Below are 25,583 nucleotides of genomic sequence, written 5' to 3'. Positions count from 1 at the left end.
TCATTTCCCCAAGACACATCCTGTCTCAGAGGGCTATGGTGTCTGCTGCTCCAAGCTGCTGTCCCCTTTCTCAGTAGCCAGCATATGGGTGGAGATTTCCTTCCTAGTTCCTTCTCCTGAAAAGCTTCATCTCAAGCTCCAGCTTGAGAAATGGATTGAATCTTGACCTCTTGCATAAACGTTGTCTCTGCATGCCAAAGGGAGCCTTACTGGAGAACCAGAGCCCCTGTCTAGACATGTTTCTTCATCATATAGCTGATGGGTATGACTTCCACTGCTAGGTTTGCTTTCTCTGTCTCCAAGTTGTGATGGTGCAAGAGTTAAACCAAATATTTAAGCTCGTGCACCTGAATACTTTGTTCAATTCACCAGCAACGCAAGCAATGCTGATGGTTTTCCTAATCTGCAAAGGGAAATAAGGACTCTTGTACAAAGTGAAGCTATCTATTCCTAGTCTTTCTTCCTGAAACATGGAGCACTTTATGCATGACTTCAGTAGAGTTTGATCTTTTTGTGCAGAAGAGCAGCGGGGAAGATGACAGAAAGCCTCGTGGAGGACAGAATTCCATCCAGGAACAGGACAAAACTGCGATGGATCTGCAGTCAATAGACCAAGTGCTTTTGCTACAGTAAGAAGTTATGAATGGATTAGAGAAGGATTAAAAGAAAAAACCTGTTTCAAAGAGGCAGAGGAGGAGAGCGATGCCTGTTGTAAGCAGAGACGTCGACGGAGCAGCACACGGTGGCTAATCTAGTTTAATGACTAGGCTGTGCAGGGTAGTGTGTTGGGACACTGATTTCGATAAGCCTTGCTTGTTATTAGACGCTGCGTTAACACAGTAAGAGAAGGTCCTTGCTTTGAAGACCTTTGCTGTTAACGGTGGGCACTGGCTTGTGATGTGAGGTTTCTCCAAAATGATATTTTGCAAAGCAACAAATAAGAATGCTTTGAAAGGGAATGAGTTAATCAGGCAAACTAAAGAGGCAGGGAACGCTGGTGGCATGAATGTTCACCATTCTTCACAATTATTTCTTTCCAGATGAAATTGGACCAGTTGCGTTTAAATCTTCATGGGGTCGCCTAGCTGTATGCTGCTGTAATACTTTTCTTCTCAGTACTATGCCGTTACATGGCAAAAATAAGCATTTAGCATTAACAGTTGCACATACAACAGAAATACGTCATAAAGATAAAGGAAATAGAGGTGTAATTCTCTTCTGACCAACTCTGCCTTTAACTCCATGATCTCTGGGGGTGGGGTCTGTAATTCAACCACCCCAGGCTCTGGGAAATTTAGTAAATCTTGACTACAAGAAAGAAATACAATCCAGATAATTTTAAATATATTTATTTTTTAAAAGTTGTTCCAGGAAAATAGTTTTAGCCTTTTAATTTACTCACAAAAGCTTAACAGTAGGGACGGGACTCTCTTGCTTTCTTGATATCATCACAGAAGCTGGGGAAGAATGTGCTATAACACCAGCCAGCTCTCATTAGTGCTGAAGGAATGTGGTGTGATTAAACCTCTATACAGAAAGAAATGGAATGTAATTCTTACATGTTGATTTGCTTTGAACACATACCACATGCTGAGGAATGAGTTTCCAGGGTGCTCTTCTGCTTCTAAAGATGGAGAGGACCTCGCCTCCAAAAACTATCCTCCTCTGAAAATGGGCACTATCTGGTTAAAGATGTTTGTGCCTGTTTCCTAGTGTCCAAAATTCTTCGAGAAGCATCTGTGAATGCAAAGCTTTCAATTTCTTCATATTGGGAAATACAAGAAATCAAAGCCCTGTTTTGTGCAGCCATAGAACAAAAGACGTACTTGTATTTCTGCGTACTTTGAAAGTTGCACTGATACCATACCAGCTATTAAATTATTTTCTCCTTACGGACTTCTCTACAGCTCCGTTGGTGCCCTAAAGATGCCTGAGTTTACCGCCTTTCTATACATTTCCTCCAGCTCTTGAAACAGTGCCTCAGTTGCTAACTCATGGCTGAAGAAGACTGGACAGGACTCCTTCCCAAGTCCAGCAGCCAGGCTGTCATCCAAGAAATGAGCTGCGGGTTGATGCAAGGCACTCCCTTCCCTCTGGATTTGAGCAGGCTACCTCATCTTGAAAGGATTTGTTGCTCAATGATATCAGCATACAGCAAAACACGGATCACTTGTCAGCAGTTAATGATGACATTTGCTTGCTTCCTTCACAAGATCAGCACTATAGAGCATGAAACCTCTTCTCACCCTTGAGATGGAACTGCATAATGACATTTACTCTAAACGTTGGCTTCTAAAACCTAAAGCAGGATTAGCAAGATACCTGTTCCATTGCTCTGAGAATATTTTGAGAACCTGGAGGGATAGCATTGGCACAGGAAGCTCGGGATCACAGCATCCATATGGAATTCTTTTGTTGGAAAAGTAGCACTTTCAGTCATCATGTGCTATCAGTATCTTTAGTCTCCTATGTTCCCTGCAGTTTCTGGTGCTTTGCAAGGCTTCCTGACCTCTGCTCACTGCGGATCTTGCACAGATCCCTCATGGGGCTGCTGCTCTTAAATTCTGCCTGGTAATTCTTCTCAGTTAAAGGGAGCAATAAATAAAATTCCTTATTTCCCTGTAGAACTTGGAGATGCGATGGGACAGTAACTTATGTAGGATATCCAAGGCGCTGTAGTTGTAACTCTTATACAAAGCCAGAAGGGAAAAATCAAGCAGTTCACTTTTGGTGTGTTTGTCTGTCCAAGCACAACCTCTTCTAGATCATTTCTACCTGTGTTAGTCAAGAGAGGACCGAAATGGGACATGGACTGTGCCTTCAGGTGGTAATAAGAGCTAAAGCCCTTCTTCTGATCCAGTGGGATGTCCCTGCCCGTGGCAGGGGGGTTGGAACTAGATGACCTTTAAAGTCCCTTCCAACTCAGACTACTCTGTGATTCTCTCCCCCTATTAAATATATACATTCTATATAGGACCTCCTTTTGTGTCACAGATACGTTTTGGATGTATTAGTGAAAAAAAGAGCGCTCAGGCTATGTAAGCTGTTTAATAAGATATAATAAATACAGTCAAACATCACAGATATTTAAAATCACACATGGCAGTAGGAGCGATCTTGCAGTCAGTGCATTTTATACAGGGACCCAAAAGCACAAACTGTCAACTAACGCTCGAACGCTTGCAATATATCACAGGATTTTCACTGAAAAGTGAGCAGCCTGTCCAAAAATCTTAGTGAAATTTATGGTTCAGTGAGTTGCTTTCTGAAAAGCAGTATGAAACTAATTATACTTCATGACCTTTAAAAAAAAAACACTTTCAGGGAAAGCATTGAAATGTTCATATACCTGCTGAGCAATGAAATACTGTATTTAATCCCAATAGTTTTTTCACTATTGGCATCACAGTGAACGCTCGACACGCTGGATATCCATTAGGAAAAGATCATGTAGCAAGAGTACCATGTTTAACATAACCTTAAATACTTCTGTCAAATTATATCAGAATTACTGAACGCTGGGTCAGGAGTGCCCTGTGAGACCCCAGAAACAAATAATCATTGCGTGTTAGGAAAAATCTCAAGTGAAATATATAGAAATATGTAAAGTATGTGAAACGTGGCTTTATATTTTGCTTTTCTAGTCCATCCAGCAGTGGCCAGGTATCCGTGCAATATTTGCAAAGCATCAGTCACTTGCTTTATAATAGTTGATTTTAGAAAAGGATAATGAACCGGAAGTGTGAATTTGCATCAGATAGAAAATTTAATAGTACAACCTTCAATTATTAAGGCCTTTAATTATTAAGGAAGATTTTTTTTCTTTTTTTTTGGTTTTTTTTTGTTTTAAAACAAGAATGAGGACACCCAGAAGGTCTTTGAGGTGTGTGTGAATTTACCTAACTATTATAAAGTGACTTTTTAACTGTTTCATTGCAGCACATACACCGTAAAGCTAGCAGATATTTTGTGGTGAAGGAAGTTTAGGCTTGCTTCAAATCCTCTTTGCTTGGAATAACAGAGAAGCAGTGAAGCAGCGTTTTCTCTGATGCTCTGGCTATGCTGTGAAGAAAGATTCACTTCTAACACTTGGTGGCTTTGTGTTAAGCGGGCATACAGCAAAGGGATCCCGGGTGCTAATCCCAGGACTTTGCTCCCAGGTGAAGTGACGTTGGAACAGCAGTGCCACCAAGCAGGCAGCATTGACACCCTCCACCTGGAAGAACCCAGTGCTTAAGACACTTTGGGAGGAAGGAGCTGTGAGTCTGCATGTACCCGCTGTGGGGAGGGGTCTTATTTTAAGGGAGGAAAGCTTTGAGAACCAAAACCCCCTTCCAAGGTCTTCACTGGGGAAGGGAGTCAGTTGTTCATGCCAGAATTTCATAGAATGGTTTCGGTCAGAGGGAACCTTAAAGCCCCTACAGTTCCAACCCCCCTGCCATGGGCAGGGACACCTTCCACTGGGTCAGGTTGTTCACATCCCCATCCAACCTGGCCTGGAACACCTCCAGCGTTTGATTTAATGAGGCCTGAGCTCTGTCAAGACAAGACCTCTCTAACCATGCTTATAGTTGTTGTGTGTACATAACTTCAGGAAGGAAACCTTCTGGGCTTTGTAGGAGCTACATTACAAACTCTGTGACGCACAGGTCATCTTTTCATCTCATGTTTGCCTCCTGATCCACAGGCTGGATCCTAATCTATGACTCTGCAGATGATAAAGCTTCCCAGGTTGCCTCACCAGGAAGAAGCCAGTGCAATGACTGACACAGCTGAGCAAGGTGTGTGTAAAACGGGTTGTTAGTAAGAATAGGTGTGTGGTTTATGAGCTCCGTAACTGCACTGCGGTGACCTTCGGAGCTCTACTGTGAGCTTTTCCTACCCACCAGAGGCTCCTCTGACCCCACAGAGAGCCACCCGTGACTCCGCGTGCTTCACTCGCTGGAAGCATGCTGCAGTGCTGGGAAAACTCTGGGAAGAGCCACCTTTCCTGCGGGATGGTGGTTAAATTGGGCAAAGTGCTGCGGGTGCAAGGCTTTTTAGATTATTAGTTTTTGAGAACGACAAAACTTGGCTGATTTGTACAAAGCACAGACAAGCAATGAATCGGTTGAAAATTCACCCATTTCCACAGCCGGTCTTCATACCCTATCCGTGGGATACCACCCGGGTGTGACTGCACACCTTCCAGCCTGGCTTTGACTGGTCTTTTCCCAGTTGTACCTTTGATTCTCCTTTCCCAACCACCCCACAACCTCAGTGTCACCTTCCTGCTCCCTCCTCTCAGCCATGGCCCTTCATCCCCGGCGTTCCTGATCCCGAGGAGCACCCCAAGCTTCGACGCTGCCCAAGAGGGAGCCCTTGATGGCATCCATGGGTGATCGAACCAGATGGACAGATGGACAGACAGGCTCCTTCGTCCCAGTGGGGTTCAGGAGAGCTCCTTGGTACCCAGTGGGGTGGTTGGACAGACAGACAGACAGGCTCCTCTGTTCTGTTGGGGTGCAGCACGGGGGACCAGCAAGGTTCGGGGTGGGCTCCCTGTGCCTGGCAGGGGGACGGAAAGATGGACAGACAGACGGACAAGCTCCTGTATCTGAGTGGGGTGCAGGGGCGACAGATGTGGTTCGGGGCGGACAGACAGACAGATGGATGGACAGATGGATGGGGTTCCCCCGGGGAAGGTGGGGGGGAAGAAGGGAGGGAGGTAAAAGAGGGGACAGGGGAAAACAAAGGAGGGGGGGAAGGAAAGAAGGGGGGAAAGGAAAGAAGGTGGGGAAAGAAGTGGAAAAGAAGGAGGGGAAGAGGGGGGAAAGAAAGCGGAGGAAAGAAAGGGGGAGAAGTGGGGAGAAGGGGGAAAAAGGGGAGAAAAGAAGGGGGGGAGAAAAGAAGGGGAAAGAGGGAAGGGGGATAAAGAAGAGGGGGATAAAGAAGAGGAGGGGATAAAGAAGGGGAGGGGATAAAGAAGGGGAGAGGGATAAAAAAGGCAGGGGGATAAAGAAGGGGATGGGGAAGAGGGGAGGGGGAGAGAAAAAGGGGAAAAGAAGGGGAGAGGGTAAAGAAGGAGAGGACAGAAAGAAGGGAGGGGGAGAGAAGGAGAGGAGGGAAAGAAGGGAGGGGGAGAGAAAAAGGAAAAGAAGGGGAGAGGGTAAAGAAGGAGAGGGGGGAAAGAGGGGAGGGAAAAAGAGGGGGGTGAAAGAAGGGGAGAGGGGAGAGGGAAGAGGAGGAAAGCGGCAGAGGAAGGGAGGGCGGCAGGCAGGGCCGTGCCGGTGCCTGGCGGGGCGGGGCGGCGGCGGGACGGGAAGCGGCGGGGCGGCCGCTCCTCCCCGTCCCCGCCGATGGCGGCGCTGGGCACATCCGGGCTCCTTGTGCTGCGGCGGCGGCCGCCGCTGCCCTGAGCGCCCCGAGCCGCGGGGGCACCATGGCCAACCCCGGGGCGCGGCGCAACGGGCCCGTCAAGCTGCGGCTGACAGGTGGGGACACCGAGGGGACACGGGGGACATCGAACCGCAGCCCCGAGACCCGACGGGGCCTCAGGGGGAGCCGGGCGCGACCCTCGCAGCCCGCGTGGGGCTCGGGCAGCGCCGCGGCCCGGCTGAGCCCCGGGGAGGCTGGCACCGGCGGGGAAGGGGGGTTCGTCTCTTTGTTGGGTGGTTTTTTTCCCCTTTTTGTTGTTTTTAATCAACTTTCTCGGCTCGCTGGAGCGCTGGATCTCTGGTGGCAGGAGAGGAATCGCGGGGTCGTGTAGAGGGGGTGGGTTGAGAGGGACTCCAGAGGGCATTCGGTGCTAAAGGGGACCCTGAGGATCGTTCGGGTCCTCAAAGGGGGCTTTAAAGATAAACGGGTTCTTCAAAGGGAACCCTGTGGATCATTCGAGTGCTAAAAGGGGACCTTAAAGATAACCGTGTTCCTCAGAGGGGACCCTGAAGATAGTTCGGGTCCTAAAAGGAGACCTTAAAGCTCATTCAGGTGCTAAACGAGCTCCCTGAAGATCATTCAGATCTTAGAAGGGGACCCTGAAGCTCGTTCGAGTGCTAAAAGGGGACCTTAAAGATAACCGGGTTCCTCAGAGGGGACCCTGAAGATAGTTCGGGTCCTAAAGGGAACCCTGAAGATCATTCGGGTCCTAAAACGGGACCTTAAAGATCGTTCAGGTGCTAAACGAGGACCCCCGAAGATCATTCAGATCTTAGAAGGGGACCCTGAAACTCGTTCGAGTGCTAAAAGGGGACCTTAAAGATAACCGTGTTTCTCAGAGGGGACCCTGAAGATCATTCAGATCCTAAAGGGGACTCTGAAGAGTATCCAGATCCTTAAAGGGACCTTAAAGATCATTCGGATCCTGAAGAGGACCTTAAAAATAACCAGGTTTCTAAAAGGGGACCCTAAAGATCATCCAGTTCGTAAAGGGGACCTTAAAGGTCATCCTTTTCCTAAAAGGGGACCCTAAAGATCATCCAAATCCTGAAAGGGGCCTTAAAGGTTATCCAGTTCCTAATATTTTAAAATATCATTAAAACTGCTCACCTGCCTGCTATGGAAGACAATAAGTTGGTTTTAAGATACTTAATTTTAAGTTTAAATACTTAATAAATATAAATATTTGAAAGTATGTGCTTTTCTGTATAAGAACCCAGGTAAATAAGTTTAGTGGAAAAAATCTTGGGAGTTCTGTTGGAGAATTTCTTAGCTAGGGCTTTCTTAGAAGAAGTACAGGAGCTTTTAAAGGCAGAACCAGTTCAGAGTGTGGTGAGTCCCCACAGCAAAATAAATCTAAATACTTAAAAGTATGTGCTTTCCCATGTAAGAACCCAGGTAAATAGGTTTAGTGGAAAAAATCTTGGGAGTTCTGCTGGAGAACTTCCTAGCTAGGGCTTTCTTAAAAGAAATACAGGAGCTTCTGAAGACAGAACCGGTTCAGAGTGTGGCGAGTCCCCCCCACCAAACAGGGGTTTGAGTTCTAGAGTGTCACTATGTGAAGGTAAGGGATGAAAAAAATAATAGATAACACTGTAAATCCTTTTCTCTGCATGTGGTGTATTCAACCAGCTTGCAAAAGAAACGTGTTTAAAAAACATACTGCAAGAGTTTATATATTTACTTTAGGTGCATGTGAAATATTTCCAGTTTAATGCCTAATAGAGGTGCTTTCATGCTTATTTCTCAAAGTATGTTATTTTTATGGGGAAAGTAAAATGTTTTACTTTGGAAATACTTGGACTGAATTTGTAATCTAGTTTTCATGGAGATTTGTGAGTGTCTATGTATTGAACTTAGAAATAAAACTCGGAATAAGAGTAGCTGGGACCGATGCGTGGCACAGTACTACCTTGTTTTTACCGAGTATTTTGTAGCTCTCTCCTCCGGTTGTTGCTTTATTGATGTTGTGCTTTAATACTTCTTCCCTGAGCAGTGAGTGCTCAGCTTTGCTTATCTGTGAGACATTAAAGATGGTCTGTAGCCGTATGTGCAAGCACAGAAAGTATGGTTTAGGGAGTTGTCTCTTTCACCTTTGGATTTTGTGTTGGATCTTGTTTCACATTTGCTTTATTTTTATTGAGGTTTAAGCATATAGTGAAATCATATCTGCGACAATAGGAGTGTGTTGCGGGGAGTGTGATGGTGAGCAAGGACAAGGCAGGAGTTCTACATAATAAGTTTTAATTGTGTAGTCAGTGCACAAAAAAAGCAGGTACAATCCTGAGGAGCATGTCTGAGTTTTCTGTATTCTTGTATTTTAGGAAGGGAATATACAGAGCATGGGATGCTGGCAAAAGTGTCTTTCTAGGGACCGTTCCAGGGTTAGCAGCTCTTGCGGTTGCTGAGTACCAGTTCTGTTACTTGGACGTTGATGTGAAACAGCGGCCTGTTTCTCGAGTTAAAAAGGCTTGAGGTATTTCATGCTTAGCTAATTGTGTGTTGTTTCTCATAAGGTCATTTGTTGCAGGGAAGCTTTACGTGTTTTAAGAAAAACATTGAAATTTATTAATTCAGCTGACGTTGTCGATTCTTGCGTAGGAATAGTTCTAAGTGTTCTGAGTGGTTTTGATTACCCTTTTTGATTGGAAAAGCAGTTTGAGGGCTCTTGAATTATAAAACTGTTTGGAATTAGAAGAATCTGTGTATCCAGTGTTTTAGAAGTTTATTCTCAAACTGACAAATGCTATTTAATCTTAATTTTCTTTGGCTGTATGAAACTAGCAGTCTTCTGTTTTGGCTCAAATATTTATAGGATTAATTCTGCAATCATTCTATAATACTTTTCTATTCGTTATCTCTGAATTAGATGGTATAGATTAAAAAGTGGATTGCAAGAACTGGATTCAATTAGCAGTTTTTCAGGACGTAAACATTAAAGGTTTAGATGGAAAACATTGTTTTGACTGACTGGATAAATGACAGGGTAATGTTTGATGTGAGTCCAAGAACTGATCTGGAGCTAGTGCCCAACTTCTCAGTCCATCCTGAGGAGCCAAATAAAATATTTAACCTAGGCCTCATTTTGCAAAAAAAGGTTGATTCTTTGTTGGGACCTTAAGAAAGTTCTGAGAAATGTTTGGCATACCTTTACACTAAGTGTTTAACAGTTTATTTAGGTCTGGGTTCCATAACAGAGAGAAACCACAGTGGTGGCATACTTCTAGTAAGTTTTTATTTAATTTACAGTGCATCTGTGTTATACCTTTCTTATAAAAGGTAATTCTTTGCTCCGAGGTTTAGTTGTCTGTCATAAATATCACCTGAGTCTTTAGTGATATGTATGTCGATGCATTTTGCACAACCTTGAGCTGGTAAATCGCTGGATAATTGCTAAAATCCAAAGATTATGCCTTCTAATGATACTTTACTTCTAGTATGAGGTATAAATGTTTGTTTCTGCTTAAAATACAGGCAATGTAATTTAAGTTAGGTAAAGTCTAAAGTCTAGAATTGTGCTAGTCTTCTCCAAAATTGATCTTAGCAGCTTATAACAACATTATCCAAGGAAGCTGTAATATAAGGGAAGTTCCTTTGACTCTGACTTTTTCACCACCATTTTATCTGGTCCCATCCTGAGTACATCCAAGTTCTACAAAAGCCGCAAGTGCTGTCATCCCCTTCCATTCTTACTGTCATTTTTCTCAGTGTTGTGTTGGATTTGTGGATTTGTAAATACACTCTACTCCCAGGCAGAATGTGCTCTTGCTTCCACCTCCATTGAACCAATATTATATTCTTTAAAAAACTGAGAAATTGCCATTGCTTTCCCTTGCTCAGTAAATATTTTAGGTCCCAATCTGTGAAGTATCTAAGGTTGAAATAGTTGTATTTGGCTGCTTTTGCTTATGGTATCAGTGACATTAATCTGAATGAGGTCCTTAGGGCTGGTTTTTTATCAACTAGAAAGGTATATTTAAAAATCAGTTTGAAGTCTGAGAAACTCATGGGCACTAAAATGTGTTGAGTCGAATAAAAGTTAGCCCGTGAATTTATTTGGTTTGTGTGTTATAGCTGGTGGTTGTGTCAGAATAGTTAACGAGTAAAGATGCTTTGTTCCACAAAGCACAGTTACACTGCGTGTAACAAGTGGTGATGAATAATCCCTGGCTGAAACTGGAATGAGCTGGAAGAGTTTTGTTGGTAAAGAGTCAGGTAGGTCTGAAGAGTTGTTAGAGCTGGTTTTCCTCCTCCTCGCTGTGAGCTTTCGGGTTCCCTGGCAGAGTTGGCTAATTATGGAAATAAAAGCACTGGCTCTTGTGTTGCAGAAAACGGACAGCTTCTCATCTTCTGTCCTGCTCTCTCTCATGTTGATTTTCCTGTCTATTCAGTCTTTACAGTACATGGGTGGTTCTGTACTGTCAGGTTATGATGTTGAAGGAAGACAGTGCTGCTTTTTTTATCAGTTCATAGAAACTCTCATGATGCCAATAATATTTCTTAAGGAAAATGCGATTATTCAGGAAAAAAAACAGGATATTCTTAGTTTTGCAAAATAATGTGAAATCTCCAAACCTGGAGTTTATGGATAGCAGAGACTCATTGTAGGAGCAGCGTCACTGATTGTTCAAGTAGCTACCTGTGTTTTTAAGTAGCAAGGCTATAGTGTCATAGTTGACTTAAATGGTAGTGCAATCTTAGGTCAGTTTAAAATCTGTGTGTTGCGGGTATTTTTAGCTCTTTGTAGTCCCTGGCTTCACTTTTGGGCCCTCCCTTGTGCTGACTCCAGCACCTCTTTAGCTATGGTGATGTGAGAAAGCTCATTCTACGGAGGAAAAAGTAGTTTTTTGCCTTGAAGGAGGAGGATGCACAGGAGAAGCTGAAAAGAGGGCAGGGCTGCCTCTTACCAGCAGCCTGCAGTTAGATAGGCTTTGGTCAACAGCAAAACAATGGGTTTCCTTCATGTAAGGTGCATTTGACTTAGTGACACATGACTTACTAAAACCCACTACTTAGGAAAACAGAATCAATAAAATACACAGGTGTATTAAACTGGTCCATTCATAACGAAGTCAATAGGCTTGTGTCTAATCAGATCGTGTAGGGATTGATGGGTGCTTGGCCCTCATCATCAAAGCATGAAGCCTGTGTGTATATGTGTACTTTTTATATAGAGAGTGTGTAGTTATAGATATCTCTATACATATAAATCGGTTGTGGATCGTGCGGATGCCAAGGAATTGTAATAAACAACTGAAAAGCTGTATGGAGCAGTCTCAATGTCTGCTTTTGATGGGGTCAGTCTGTGTGCCAAAGTTTTTGTTCATCTGGGAATAAAATCAGGTATCTGTGCTCAGAGATATGTAGTAGGGTATTGTGGCAAGGAAAATGAAGATCGAAAGGGATTTGGGGGAAGAAATCGTAGTAGGAGAACAGTTCTACAGAAGCTGCAATTTAAAAGAGCAAAAAGGCGCAATAGTCGTCTGTGGTTGTTGAGTCAGAAAAGCATCGAGTAGGGCCTAGCAGAGGATTTACGCGTGTAGGTAGCATATGGGACGAATGTAGGAGATGTATGGGAACTCTGTACGGTCCTAATGTTAATGTTTAAAGAAATGAAGCTGTTGGGGGAAAAAATAAATTAGAAAATCCTGAGGGTGGAAAAATAATGAGTGCTTTTTAGAGTTCCACTTTTCAGTTATGTTTAAAGAGTTTAAGCTCTCTGTGTAGCTGAACTTAACTGCGTAACTCAACGAGTAGTGACAAATCATTTTCTATTTTATTTTGTGTTTGTAATCACACTGAAAATCTGATCAGGCCCCAGATGAAATAATTTTGTCTCTGTGTCCTTAAGGTGAATGGGTTGATCTGGACAAGAGGACGGCTTTTGTTCTGGTTTATCTCCTGGCCTTTGAAGTATGTCCTTGCTTTGCCATTTTACTTAAAATGACATCTCACCGTTGGACCAGACCTTTGTTGCAGGTGTTTCTAAAGCTAAAGGTTTCTTCAGGTGTCTTCCCTCTACTCATTATGATAATGAGATGCCCTGACTTCTGACTTGGCCTGATGGCACGAGTACATTGCTAGGCAGGCTGTTAACGTGCACGATTTAATACACCCAGCGTAAATGCCTGTGACATGCAATATCTCAGATCATTTTGGTGACTTCTGAGAGGCTGGTAAAGATTAATCTCAGTAATATCAGATAGTTTGTGTGAAAGTAGCTACTGTGCACGTCTGCTATTAGCAAAGCCCGTTTCCTATTTGGGAAACAGGATTGAAATCGGGAGGGATGTTTGGCAATAGCATATTCAAGGAAGCAAACTGTTGACTTTTTCTTGCTACTTAAACTTTAAATACTTTCAATGAAAGCATAGATAAGAATGCGTGTAGCTTTAAAGAAGGCTTCATCTGCAGATAACAAAGCTCAGGTCAGAATTGGCTCAGCATTATCATCCGACTTTAAGTGGGGAGGCTGATCCAAATGGAGAATAGACATCCTCAGGATCATAAAAAGGACAAACCAGGTAAAGCCAGGATTTAGAGCCACTATCTTTTGACTTTCTGCCCATGGACATTGTCTCTCTTGAGCTGAAATCCACATAGAGGATAGTTCCATCCTGGGCCTTCTGAGACTGTGCGTTCAGGGTGATTTGGGTTCAGTTCTCTCATAGATTCATGTTGCGGTATTAGCTGGATTTTAGCATCCTGCAGACCCTTGGCAATTACTTTTTTCTACTTCAGTATTCTTTTTTACTGTTGCTCAGGCAAATTAAACTAGGAGCGATATTCCCAAAAGCGAGTAGCAAGTATTGCATAGATGATGTGGTATTCACATTATTTTCGCACTATTCACATTATGTTCAAAATTCTGAAAGTGAAAGAAAAAGCAGCAGTATGTGGGCTTATGTGGCTGGATCTTGTTGTTAGTTTTCTGGAATGACTCCTGGCTTGTACATATTTAACTCAACTTGCAAGGATTGTTCTGTTGCAGAAAGGGAGAGTCGCTTCGGTAATTGTTGGTGTAAATGGGTTCAAATGTGACCTTTCAGTAATGAATTCGTTTAGGTTGTTTCAAGTATGCAGAGCATGCATGGACTATGTAATTTACAGGTCCCAGTAAAATATATACCCAGATTCTACCATTTGTAGTCAAATTAACGTGTGTGATGCCATCTTGCTGCAAACATTAGAGTGACAATGCCATAGTCAAGCTTTCCAACCCACAGCACTGTTTTTTGGGATGTGTGCATCCCTGTGCTCCATCCCGGAGTGTCGGATAGGGTGGACTGAGGAATATATCCAAGTTAAAGCAAACCTCTTCCTCTCACTGCCCTTTTTCTTTTGTCTGGGTGTAGCAGAGGGCTCTCGTGGGTTGGCGCTTGTGCGAGCGGTGGCTCAGGTCAGCCAGGTGTTGGCAGAACAGCAGGCTCTTTGTGGGACTGGGGGACTGTCCTGGCTGATCACGTGGAATAGTTTTGAACAAGTGACATATATTCATTTTCACTCTGCCTTGACCCAGATTTTAATATTACTGACGGAGTTAAGTGGTGTCGTAGCTAGTTATATCTGGAACGATACTTCTTTTTAGCATACCTAACAATTTGATTTGAAGCTTATATATAGATGCGTGCTTAAATTCTGTTATAGTTGAAGTTGTGCGTGTATTTAATTGCAGGTGGGAATCTGTAACGGTAATACTAGGGGCATTTTCTGAAAACTTGAGCCAACATGGTGATTTCTTTATAATGCAGATAAAGATGAGGCTGTGCAATTCTGAAACTGCATCTGGTAAACCTGCTTTGTGGGTATCATAGGACAGGAAGAAAGTGAATGGAGCGTGTTCAATATAAGTTTGCTGTTTCATTTTATTAAAAGGTAGTCTACTACCTTTTGCGATTATTTTTCATGGAAAATATGTAAATGTATCCTCTTTTATTCTTGGTGGAGAAAGAAAGATCTTATCTGGCTTAGAGTGCTTATAAATGTGACTGGTTTAAAAAAAGCAAATCCTTAAATGCGTGTGAAAGAACTAAAGGTGTCTGGGTAAAATGCATAGAATCACTTTTGTGCTTAGCTGCCTGGGATTAGAAATTCGTAGCAGTAATTATGCCAAGTATTTAGGTGTCCTTATGACAAATAATCCTTCAATTCAAATCTTAACAGAGATTTTTCACCTTTTATTGTTCCAAAATTATTATTTTGTGAAGTGTATAAATCTTTCTTTTCAGAGGAAAAGCTCTCATCTACTATTTTCCCCCAGGGTTTTATTACCTTAGTGCTTTGTAGCCCTGCATAGATTGTATACAGGACTAAATGAGTAGCAGCATTGTGCCTAGGTGCTGTAATATGAAGGTATCTCCTTTTATTGTCTAGCCACAAAATAAGTACTTCTGTCTTAATTTATAAAGGGTGGTATCGGGCGTGATGTAAGAAATCATATAAAGGTGGAGCTGGCTTGGGCAGAAGGACTCCTTTGTAAAGGTGTACCAGGACAGAGTAGGGCAGGACAGGAGCTGGTGGAGGACATATGAATGTGAAGTCACAGCCATTATACCACATTTTGTGTCTCTTTATGATGGAAGAAGAAAACAAATAGGGGTTCTTGCACTTGGGCTAAAACCATCCAGAGATCTCTCCTGCATTTTGTGCCACTGGTTGCAATGTTGCTTTTAGCCAAGTAACAGTGATGGCCTTTTCAGTGTGAAAAGTCTGAGGATACCAAGTTTTTTTTGTCTTCGTGCTAATATTGATATCTTTTAAGAGACACAAAATAGATGTGTTGATAAGCTCTCCATTTAAATGGACGTGAAGGACCTGATCCTCCTGTATGCTGGAGAGCACTTGCTCAGCATTACTCACTATGAAATTAAAAATGACTGGCTTCTTTAAGCCTAGGTTCACAGTGGATGACACATTAATTGACCAAGCTTTAAGGAAGGCTGTAATGCGTGTTAAAGTGGAAATTTTCTAGGGTTTTTATTTAGAGGATTCCAGTAGAAAGTTAAAAAAACGCTTTATACTACTCTTGCAGAAGCTTCTTGGTAACTGAAGCCTCTGAACAACTGTAAAAATATTCAGTGCCATCTTTCATAATTTCACCTGTGTTCTATATGTGGCATTTCTAAATGTCTAACTAGCAATTTGGGAAAGGACAAGGTGTTGGTGGACAGAATCTTCAAATGCATCTTTAGCATTGCTGTAATAAACTGTTATTGAAGTATGGATGCATGGAATGGGGAAGAATTGTTGTCCTCTGTTCAAGCTACGTTATGCCTCTGTACAGCGGAGGTTGCCGTGTGTTCTTACAGAAGCAAATGCAGTCTATGAGTTCAAGATGCCCTGCAATAATTGTGGTTTGTCTTAAATAGCTGCATATATGCTTTTTGTCCAAAAGTTAAAGAGTTTAAATCTTTGATTGTAGTTGTGCAGAAATAGCCAAATTTTTCCTAAGGTTGTGATACCGTGTTATATTGGATCCCTTTTGTGAAAATCTTTCACATTTGGGATTTCTACTTAAGAACTGGGTCAAAGTATGTTTTAAAATGTGGGTTTCTGCTTTTTTTCTGCAGCAGGAAAAGAGAAGGCCTTTAAGGAAAAAGTGACTTAAGAGTAATTTTCAGTAGTGCAAACGTTGTGCCTGGCTTGTCATAAAATAAAATATTTGCGTAGTCTTCTCTGCCTTCTTAGGCTGTTCCTGCAGTTCATAATGTTCTCCTAATACCAGTCTTACACAGAGGTGGTAAAAGAATCTTAAGATTTCTGTAATGCTGTCTACGTGGATGGACAATAATTTCTTTTTGTTCCCCTCCCAGACTGTAAGAGGTTTTTCTGCTTGGGGAGGTTCTGTATATTTGCATTTACCTATGTCTTGCTTGCTCCTGTGGCCAAGAGATCATGAAGAAATTCCTGTTCGTTTGTGAAATCTGAATGTGGCATTGTGAATATGTGCCTCGAATTTCCTCATTACGATATTTATCATTTTTCCTGAAAGTTCCTTTCCTCTGGTGAATTGTTCATCCTGTAGAATAAGTCAGCTATTTCCTGTGTATCAGCATAATGTAACTTAATCTGCACCGGGCAGTGCTTTTGGACCTGTTCTGAAGTGACATATTTTTTGTAAGTTTATGAAAATTTAAGACCTTCACTCTCCATATTTAAGCAGTTTTCCTAGTGTGGCCTACAACTGGAGATGCACTTGTTCTGCACCCACCCTGTGATGGAGGAGCAGTAAAGGCAGAGAAAAATTGTCCCTGGTCAACCTGCCCCTTTTGAATGTTCCGTTCACACGTAGATTCCTGCAGTTGCTTCTGCTCCGTGTAGTTTGAACACAATTCTGAATTGTTTTGTCTCTCTAAACGTCTTTGCTTTTTATTCGCTGTCAGTGAAATTTGTTGCCATAGTTGTACTACCGAACTTGACCTCGTAACGCCGATGGTAGTTGGTGTTTCCCATTGTAGCTGTCTCTTCTGTTGCTGTTAAGCATCTTGCTAGTGCTGACGTATTTCACGCTGAGTAGCTAAATTGGGCTGAATTTATTTTGGGAAGAATCAGTTAAAATTCGAGCAATTTCAAGAAGGAGATTGAAATTATGTTGCACATCTTTTGAAAGTCCTTTATTCTTGTGAATTGTTGGGCAGGAACAAGACGGTGGTAATTGGCAGATGTGTCTGTGTCGGCCCAGTAAGGAGTGGTGCGTGGTTTAACGAATGGACCTGGTCTTGCTGTGTTAGTGCTAAACGTGTCCATTGCTTCCCGCGTGAAGAGAGGCATTAGGGAGAATGCAGAGGGTTCAAAAATTGGATGAGGGTGGGGAAGAAGGGAGTGACTCGGAGCAAGGAACTGTCTGCGACAAATGGGTGGTTGGTGGAGACCGATTTTGGCAGGACAAAGTGCTGGGAATCTTTTGATGCCCGGATTGCAGTGTTGTAGCCATGAACATGGTGCAGGGTTGCAGGTCAGCCTGGATTCTCCAGTTTCCAAACTCTTTAACGCTTGGCTCCGTAACCAACGCTGTCACTGTGCGTGCTGTGTTATTGTTAGTGATTTGAGCGTGTCACAAGAAGTTGTCACCTCTAGCAGAGGTGTTTTATAAGAATTGAAGTTGTATAGCAAAAGCAAAGAATTCAAGCGGTTACAGTTGGGTAGAGGCAGAAATTTAAAAACAAACAGGAGAAAACCACCCACCCCAAAATTTCTCCCATCTGTTCCTTTGTTCCACACATTCAACACCTTAATCCTATACAGAAGAAATAAGGAATTAAAGCCTTGCTTCTAAGTGGTTGTGATTCATAACATAATTTTAAGAAAAGCTGGCAGATAAGATCAGGGTTACTCCTTACCTGTAGAACAAAAGGAATTTTTCAGCTTTGGCAAACTTGAAGTGTTTTTTTTTAAAAAAACCTTGATTCTAAGAATCAATGTGATGCTAATGCTTGTATTTTCTTGCTTTTAAAAGGGTTGGAAGACTTTCTGTTAAGTAATAATGTGGTGATTCTGTAGTTTTTAATGTAGTTCTTTGGCTAATTCATGTGCCAGCTCTTCACAAAGGTTTTGGAGTTACCATTAATATTTTTCCAGCTAAGTGATGGGTTAGTTGCGTAAAAGATTTGACCTCGTTGAGTCAATACAAATATGTTAAATATCAGTTGGACAGAGAAGTTATAGAAGTCATCATCGATGTACTCTGAATCTTCCATAGCATGTAAAGATTTCTCTGTGGAAGAGGGGGTTCCTCTAAGTCTACACAGCACATCACCACCGGAACAACTCTCTGTGCTAGTGGGTGATGTGATGCTCTGTGCATTGTTTATAAGAGGTTGCCGGTGCTATGAGAAACTTTGATCTTCCCTCTATATATTAAACACACACATGAGTCTGCAAAGAGAGTTTAAACAATGAAGAAACAAATCAGGGGTTACGTGCAGTGAGCAGGTAGGTGTATTTTCAGCAGGAGCGAGGCATTGTGTTCTGTTTGGATTTCTTTCAGAGGGCTGATCAGAAAATGGCTGTGGTAAAAGGGAACAGGAGTTGTGAGTGTTATCAGGTGTAGGATGTTTTTTTTAGTTAAGTAAAAATAAATGAACTGATACAATGTGAAACTTCAAGGTTTCATTTTAAGTAAACTTACACTCAATATTGTCTAACTGTGAAGAAAAGTGAGCTTTTTAAACTATTTTCATGTTCCTACAGTGTTATTTGTTGATGCTTAACAGTGCTTCTCTTCTGCCCCAGCATTTAATTGATACAAGGCTGAAACAACTCTACTCCTGTGAAGACATCTTTCCAAAAAAACTGCCCCTTTTTTACACCTTCTTGAGCTATGGGCAATTATAAAGTTGTTAAGTACTTGATTTTTTTCGGTTGATACCCTTTTTATGATTAAAGGTCTGTGAAAGCCCTAACTACTTCCCAGGGAGTTGCAGTGATGTTACTGCCTGGACCTTCCCGGAGCTGGAGGTCTGTTTCTTTTTCAGGTACACTACACACATCACCTTTTTGCTGAAATAACCATCTGTTATCAGCGTCATAGTGAGTTGTCAGACTTTCAGGGGCAACCGATATTGTTGTTTTAAGACTGTTAAATAGCTTAAAAACAGAGTACAGTTTCCATCAGATATGCTGTTAACTGTACTTTATGGAATTATGTTTTTCTTACAGGGTTTTTTTTATTATTTGTATATACACAAGTTTGCTTTCTTCATTGTATTTGGCTGTGTTTCTAACTTTTTAATTGAAGTATTTACAATATAGTTATTTTTGTTATAGTGAACCATTTTATTGTTTCAGAAGTGAATGAATCATATATTCTGGGTTATTTTTTCCTGGCAGATATGTTTCTTTAATGATTACTCAGGGCTAGCTTAAATTGTATGGATGAATAATACTTGAAGTACAGTATCTGATTTCAAATGTTACAATGAAAAACCTTGTGAAAATAGATCTATTGGTCCTTTTATTTGCAGGAACAATATCTTTACAGGGAACCAAACTGGCTGTGTAGCTGTTGTAGGGCAATGGAATAATACTCAATTATGTTATTTGTTCTGACTTCATCTCCATTTCCTAAAATCCCAAGAGTTTGTTCTGTTTCCCAGGTTCCATCCGTCTGTCCCACATGGATGAGCAGGTCCTGGCTTTGCAGCGGGTGGTTCTGCCTTGGTGTCCCCTTTGCAGGATGGATGAGCAGTTGCTGGGGTGGAGTAGGGAGCGGATGTTCTGCACATCCCCAGAGCTGCTCCAACTGTCTGTGCGTAGGTGCACCCTGCTTGTAACTGTGTCAGAGCTGTCTTCTCACCTGGGTTTGCTACATCACTATCAACTGCTCCACTTTGTTTATTTCCTGCACCCATGTGTTTCTTGGGTTTCGCTTCCTCTTGTTTTAAGAACTTGCTACTACTTTTCTCATTCATACCGTGTGCTAGCAATGCTGCTGTGCCCCTTTGAGCAGTCTTCCCTATGTCTGTGTTTTAGAAGCAATTCGTGCTACCCATGGCATGAATGATCTCCAGTTCTCTCCTGTGTGGAGTCTGTGCTCTTGATTTCTCTGATTTATTTTACAGTTTGGTTTTTTTTTAATTTATTTCTCGTCTGAAACCAGTCAAGACATCAGCCAGTTTGGAATGTTGTGTAGGTACTGTCATGAGGAAAGCCATCAGCAGGGATGCTCAGCTGGTCTACAAGTAGGCAAATACAGTTAGTTCTTAGTTCTGGAAGCAAATATAGCATAAAGTGACTGTAGGGTGGTGTGGAATCTGCTTACAGTAAATGGCCTTTACATGTTGAATTCCAGTTCCTGACTAGCCTTTCTAGGCAGTCCCAGGTGGAAGAGAGGATGCTTCCTTGACTGCTCAGCAATAATTAATGAAGCCAGGTAGCCAGACTTGAATCCTGGAGATGAGTAAGCAGCTCCATGCCCCCCTAAAATGGAAAAGAAGAGAGGAATGTAAATATTCTGTATTTTTTATTAGTGGAATGGCTGTGTTCTCATATTTTTGTTGATTATACTGAGTTTTAAAATATTTGGAAGAGTAGAAGTATCAAAAGAGCATCTAATATGTGGGTATGTGTTTCTGTGCACACAGTGTGCCCTTTAAAATGCAGAAGGAATTCTAGTGTATAAAACCTGTGTTTTCCAGTGAAAAACCTGGAAAGAGTGAGTCTACTTTTTTTTTTTGCATCCGTATAACTGATTTATGTAATCTGGAATGTAAAGACTTAAGCTCTGGTTTAGGAGTAAAAATGTCATACGCAAATTGTTTTTTCATATGTTTTCCAGATTCTCTGTAGGTAGGGCTAAAAAAACCAAACAAACAGAAAAAAACCTACATATTTTCTCTGTTACCCCTGCCTTTTTAAGCTTCTGTCCAGATAAATATTTATAAACAGAAAATAATGCAGTTTCTTTTGCATGCACAAAGCCCTGGGGAAGATGAGGAAATGTTTAGTGTGTGTGAGGCGTTTAATACTTCGGTTTGCTCTGATTTATCTTTCACAGAGCTGTGGAGGCCTGCCTAAAAAGCTAGAATACACTCCCTGTGAGCTTATATTACTTTTGTTTAAAATAGTCAAACCTCTACTGCTGAAGCTCAGGAATTCACGGGCAGAATGACTAGAACAGCAAATATGACTTTAAAAAAATGCAGTTGTTGGATAAACTGGTATGAGCCCAGCTGCTGTGCATAAATTGATTTTGCTGTTGCTTTAAATCTATGATGTGTTGGTATTTTGGCAGAGTAAGAAAAACAAGGATATTAGAAAGTAATTTACTGAGCTGGGATTAGTAAAGAGTGTTCTGTTTCTGTGACTGGGGCAGAACAGGATGGTTGAGATGTGTCTGATAAACAGGACGAGGTCTAGTCTGACAGCTGGCAACAATAGCTTTTGCTCAAAGTCAGGTGTACTAAATTAGCAAATCTATTACAAGGACACAGGAGAAATCTCACAGAAGACAGCCTTGTAGGCAGAAGTGTTGCCAAATGGGAAATGATTCATCGTCTCTGAATGGGATGAGCACTGAGCAGAAGCAGTTTAAACCTCAGACTGCTTTGGCTCCGAACCACCAAATATGCGATTAACACTTTATCTTCTCCAGTCCTTTGTTTTTTGTTGTCTGCTGAACAGCAGTCTGTGTTTAGGATCAAAATCTAGGAGACTCACTTGTTTGTTTTGTTTTCTCCTTTGTAAGTTTGAATGTGTTGGTGCTTTCTTGACTTTTAGCTAAATCACAAAATGTTTGCATGCATCCTGGAAGCACTCCAGTCTTGTGACCCTCTGGCAATGTCACCTTTTAGTGAGGACTGTTATGTGTCTGGGATGCAAGCGCCACAGGAGTGATGCTGGCAGAACTTGGTGAACTGACTTAATGTAGTTTATTTGCTTATATTTGGTGAAAAATACATGGTTAGTTGGAGATGTAGATTAGTGCCGGTTCCAAGGCGGTCACTGCATTTTGATTTTTAGTATTTTTAAAGTTTCTACATCTACAAAGATAAATGGAATATATTTGTGAATTCTTAAATTCGGTTAATTATGCAGAAAGGAGGTACAGTTTACAAACCTAGTTGAAGGAATATAAAGGGGGAAAAAGTTTGTGCCCTCTTCATTATTCATGTAGCTGATCAGAGTTTTATCATGTCTCTGGTCTTGTTTTATTTAACATAAATTGTTGTCTTGGCTCCAAGATACGTAAATGATCACGAAACAAAAGGAATTAGGTCATGGGAAGGTGTTTAGTATTAAATAATTGAAATGTAAGAAGATAGTTGTGAGAGGAAAAATTATTTTACTTGGTAGGTTAATGTGTTGTTTAGCGAATGATTCTATTTGGAGGGGTGCTGGGATAGCATTGAATTAGCAGTTGAGATATCCAAGGAGCAGTGTGCCTAGGAAGGAGAGTCCTCTGGAAAACTGGGTTTGGCGTCATTGGTCTTGCCTTGCATGTGCTACCATGTAGGAAACGCTAGAAATCAGGAGAAGTGTATTTAGTACAATGTTTTGTGAGCGAAACTGCAGGAGGCTGAAGGTTTCTGTGGTGAAAGACAGCAGAGTTAGTGAGGGCTTTCGATATCTGTGTCCCTTGAAAATCCTAAGAGATTTCTGAAGTTGTGGTTTAAATTGCATGGTAAGCATTTTTGGGCAAGATTCTTTATTTTCACGTATTGGTGAGCTGTTTCGTCTGAATCGCTTGGTGTTGTGTTTCTTTAAAATCCTTTTTATGTTATATCGTACAGTTGTATAGAAATTGTGCTGATTTGGTGAAATACTTTAAGCAACTTGCTTAAAAACAGAGCAGAAGAAGAAAAATGGGGATTTACTATAGGTTGCGTTTGTTGCTGTTGAAATAAATAGGATTGCTCATCCACTTAGCTCATCTGTGTTTAACAGCAGCAGCTTCTTAAACTGTTTGGATTTGATCTGTAGAACACATCTGTTTATGCAGAGAAACCAAACTGAATGTATTCATATTAAAGAACTGCAATAATTTAACTAGATCCGTTTATAAATTGTGTAGTCTATTGATGTAATTATCTCCTGGGAATGAGGCTTCATGGTTGTCTGATGAGGGGGAAGAGCCTGCGCTGAGGTACATGAGAATTTTAATAATGCATGAATGGTGATGTTGTCTTGGTTTTCTGTATGGACTTTCTTTAAGCAGCTGGCACTTTCCTCACTTACACAATGTTACGTTTCTGCAGGTAGAGACAGATTTACGTAATTGAAGGCGCAAGCTTAGTAACCAGGTAAACCTGTAGGTGTAGTCCACACACCTTTCTGCTGACCCTGTTGGTTTTGGCAGAAGCCAAATTGCCAACTTCCAGAGAGAGAGTTTCCAGAGTTAAATGCATTCCACTAAAAACAGTTTATCTCAAAAAAAGTAAATCTAGGGACATTGTAGTTAAATATTTCAACTACATTAAGGGAGAAGGCAGGATCCACGTGTTATCAGGGAAACAGATCAGAATCCATATCTGAAGTTGTGGATATTTATGATAACGCAGGAGGATGTCAACGGAACACTACTCATTGGTATTCCTTGTATAATATCGTTTGGTACATCAGATGTAGTAGTAAAACATAATTCTGCTGAACTAGGAGTTTAGGCTAAGACAAATGCTTAATTAGTGATTTTTACTAATGATAGTATTGAATCACAGTCTTCATGAACTCCTTAACATTAAGTTGTTTACTAGAGAACGATTTAAAAAAACCCAACTCTTTCAGGTTGTGGATTTGAAATGCTAGAATTTACTTCCCCCTCCCCCAGGACAGTTGTCACCTTAAGCTGTGTTCATGTTTTAGGAATTGTTTCTTACAAAGCAGCTGACAAATCCTTTTGTTAGTGTTGATAAAATTAATATTTGCAGCGTTTTGCTGTGGTGCCATGGGAATTACTCATGAAGGGTTAGTGATGTCCATGCTTTTGGTGTCTCTGGTGGTTTCTTTTTTTCCGGTGGTTCTTTTTCTTTTGCCTCTTCCCAACAGAGCCCCAGCAGCAGCAGCAGCGTCCTGCTAGGATCGTGTCTGTAGCGGAGACAGAATTTTGAAACTTCCTGTTTAAATCAAGTGTGTGACTGTGTCCCGACGGAGATGGCAGCAGGCCTGCAGTCTGGAAAGCTGCTGGTATCTACAATTCCAGCTGCCCAGGAGCCTGGGTTAGTTGCAGGTGCCTCTTGTCTGAGGCCCTTCTTAAAATTCAGGGCATTTTTGTCTGGTTGGTAATTAGATCATGAATTTCTTTTGTTGTTGCCTCTCCTATAGATCATTTAGAGGGTGGAGAGTTTCACTGCAGTGAACCAAATCCTAGGGTTCTGCTTCTCGTTAGCATGTTTTTCCCCCAGCACGTTTTCAGAGGTGCATGAAATACATCAGGACAGAGCTATAATTTGTTTCTCCTGTTAGCTTTTCCCCCCCTACTCCTGTTCCTATCAAAACAAGCTGAGAAATGTATGAGTAAATTTCCATGGTAGCTTTTTTCTTTATTTACCCCTCCTCAGAGGAAGAAAGAATCCTGTGCTCTCTAAGTATTTTGCAACTTGATAATTTTGGACTAATCACTTCTGTCCTACCTGGGTCTTGGTTAAAAAATAGCTGCTGGGATTTCGCACAAGTCTTTAAGGATTGAGGTAAGATTTCAGCACAATGATTCTTAAGAGTTTGAGATAAGAGTACTCCCTTTTTGAGCTTTTAAATATGATTTTATTTCTGTATTTCTAGGAAAATTGAGTTAATGCTCATAATAGAATTTAGTTCACTTACTTGCATACAGTAACCACCTCTGTGGGTTTCAGATGAGTTAATCTTGGTAGTGTTACTTTAAAGTTTCTTTTAATGGCAGTTATGTTTTTAATATTGCAGGAAGATAAAATAATTTAAAAAAATAAATTGAGAGGAACAGACAGCAACTATAACAGCAAAGATCTTTTTCTTTTCTTCAATGGATCTTCCCACCCTGATTTTTCTTTTTTTACTGAATACAATTCTAAACTTACTACAAATGTGAGAAACAAAAGAGAGAACTTTGAAATTGGTCTGAAAATTGATCTTTGGCTGCTGACCTTTTTTTTAGGTATTCTTAGAGCTGTTAATTTAAAGCTGTGTTGTTCCCCCTCTCTCCCTTCCACCCAAGCTGACCAGCATAGCGTTCAGGCTTCGGAAGGAGTGTATTTCTGATGACTTCATGGTACCGGAGTGGTTTTTCACATGTTGAAAAATGGACAAGAAGTGAGGGTTAGGCCATTTTGGAGTAGGGTGGAGAAGTGAAGTGGAATTTCTAGTGTATGAAAGCTATGTGTTAGAAACATCCTGGCTGGTCTGAGAGGCTCCGTCTACACTAAACCAGGAAATGCAAATATTCGCAATAGCCTTTGTTTTCCTAAAGTTTCCCACGTGTTAATTCTGCTTCTTTCTCCTTGCTCTGGGCTGTGACTGAAGCTCTGGGTTCCACAGAGTCCTGATGGGAATGGTTAATCCTCTATCATTCGCATTTAGTTTGTGTATTTGGTATAGAGCTAAAAAGGGCAAAGCCAAAATCAACTTAAGGTTTTGTATTTATGTATTCAGCTTCACTGGTTCAAACCTAAATCGCCATAAAAGAGACTTGTAAACCTTCATGGTAAGGTTTGAAATGCTTAGGGAGCATTGCTACCTTCATGGCAAACATGGCAGCG

The 25,583-nt window shown here is 41.5% G+C and overlaps 1 protein-coding gene across 1 annotated transcript in view; it reads left to right on the top strand.

Moving 5' to 3' along the window:
* The first annotated feature begins 6,301 nt into the window (after positions 1 to 6,301).
* SMURF2 (SMAD specific E3 ubiquitin protein ligase 2) overlaps positions 6,302 to 25,583 on the top strand; it is a 60,071-nt gene continuing 40,789 nt past the window's right edge. The window contains exon 1 of the mRNA XM_054082974.1: positions 6,302 to 6,473. Within this exon, the coding sequence (XP_053938949.1) occupies positions 6,422 to 6,473 (52 nt within the window). The 5' untranslated portion in view covers positions 6,302 to 6,421. The remainder of the gene's footprint in view (positions 6,474 to 25,583) is intronic.

This window comes from Cuculus canorus, chromosome 18, assembly GCF_017976375.1.
Source record: "Cuculus canorus isolate bCucCan1 chromosome 18, bCucCan1.pri, whole genome shotgun sequence".
Classification (NCBI taxonomy): Eukaryota; Metazoa; Chordata; class Aves; order Cuculiformes; family Cuculidae; genus Cuculus; species Cuculus canorus.
Note: the sequence above shows the minus strand (reverse complement) of the source record. Positions and strands in the feature narration are given on the sequence as shown.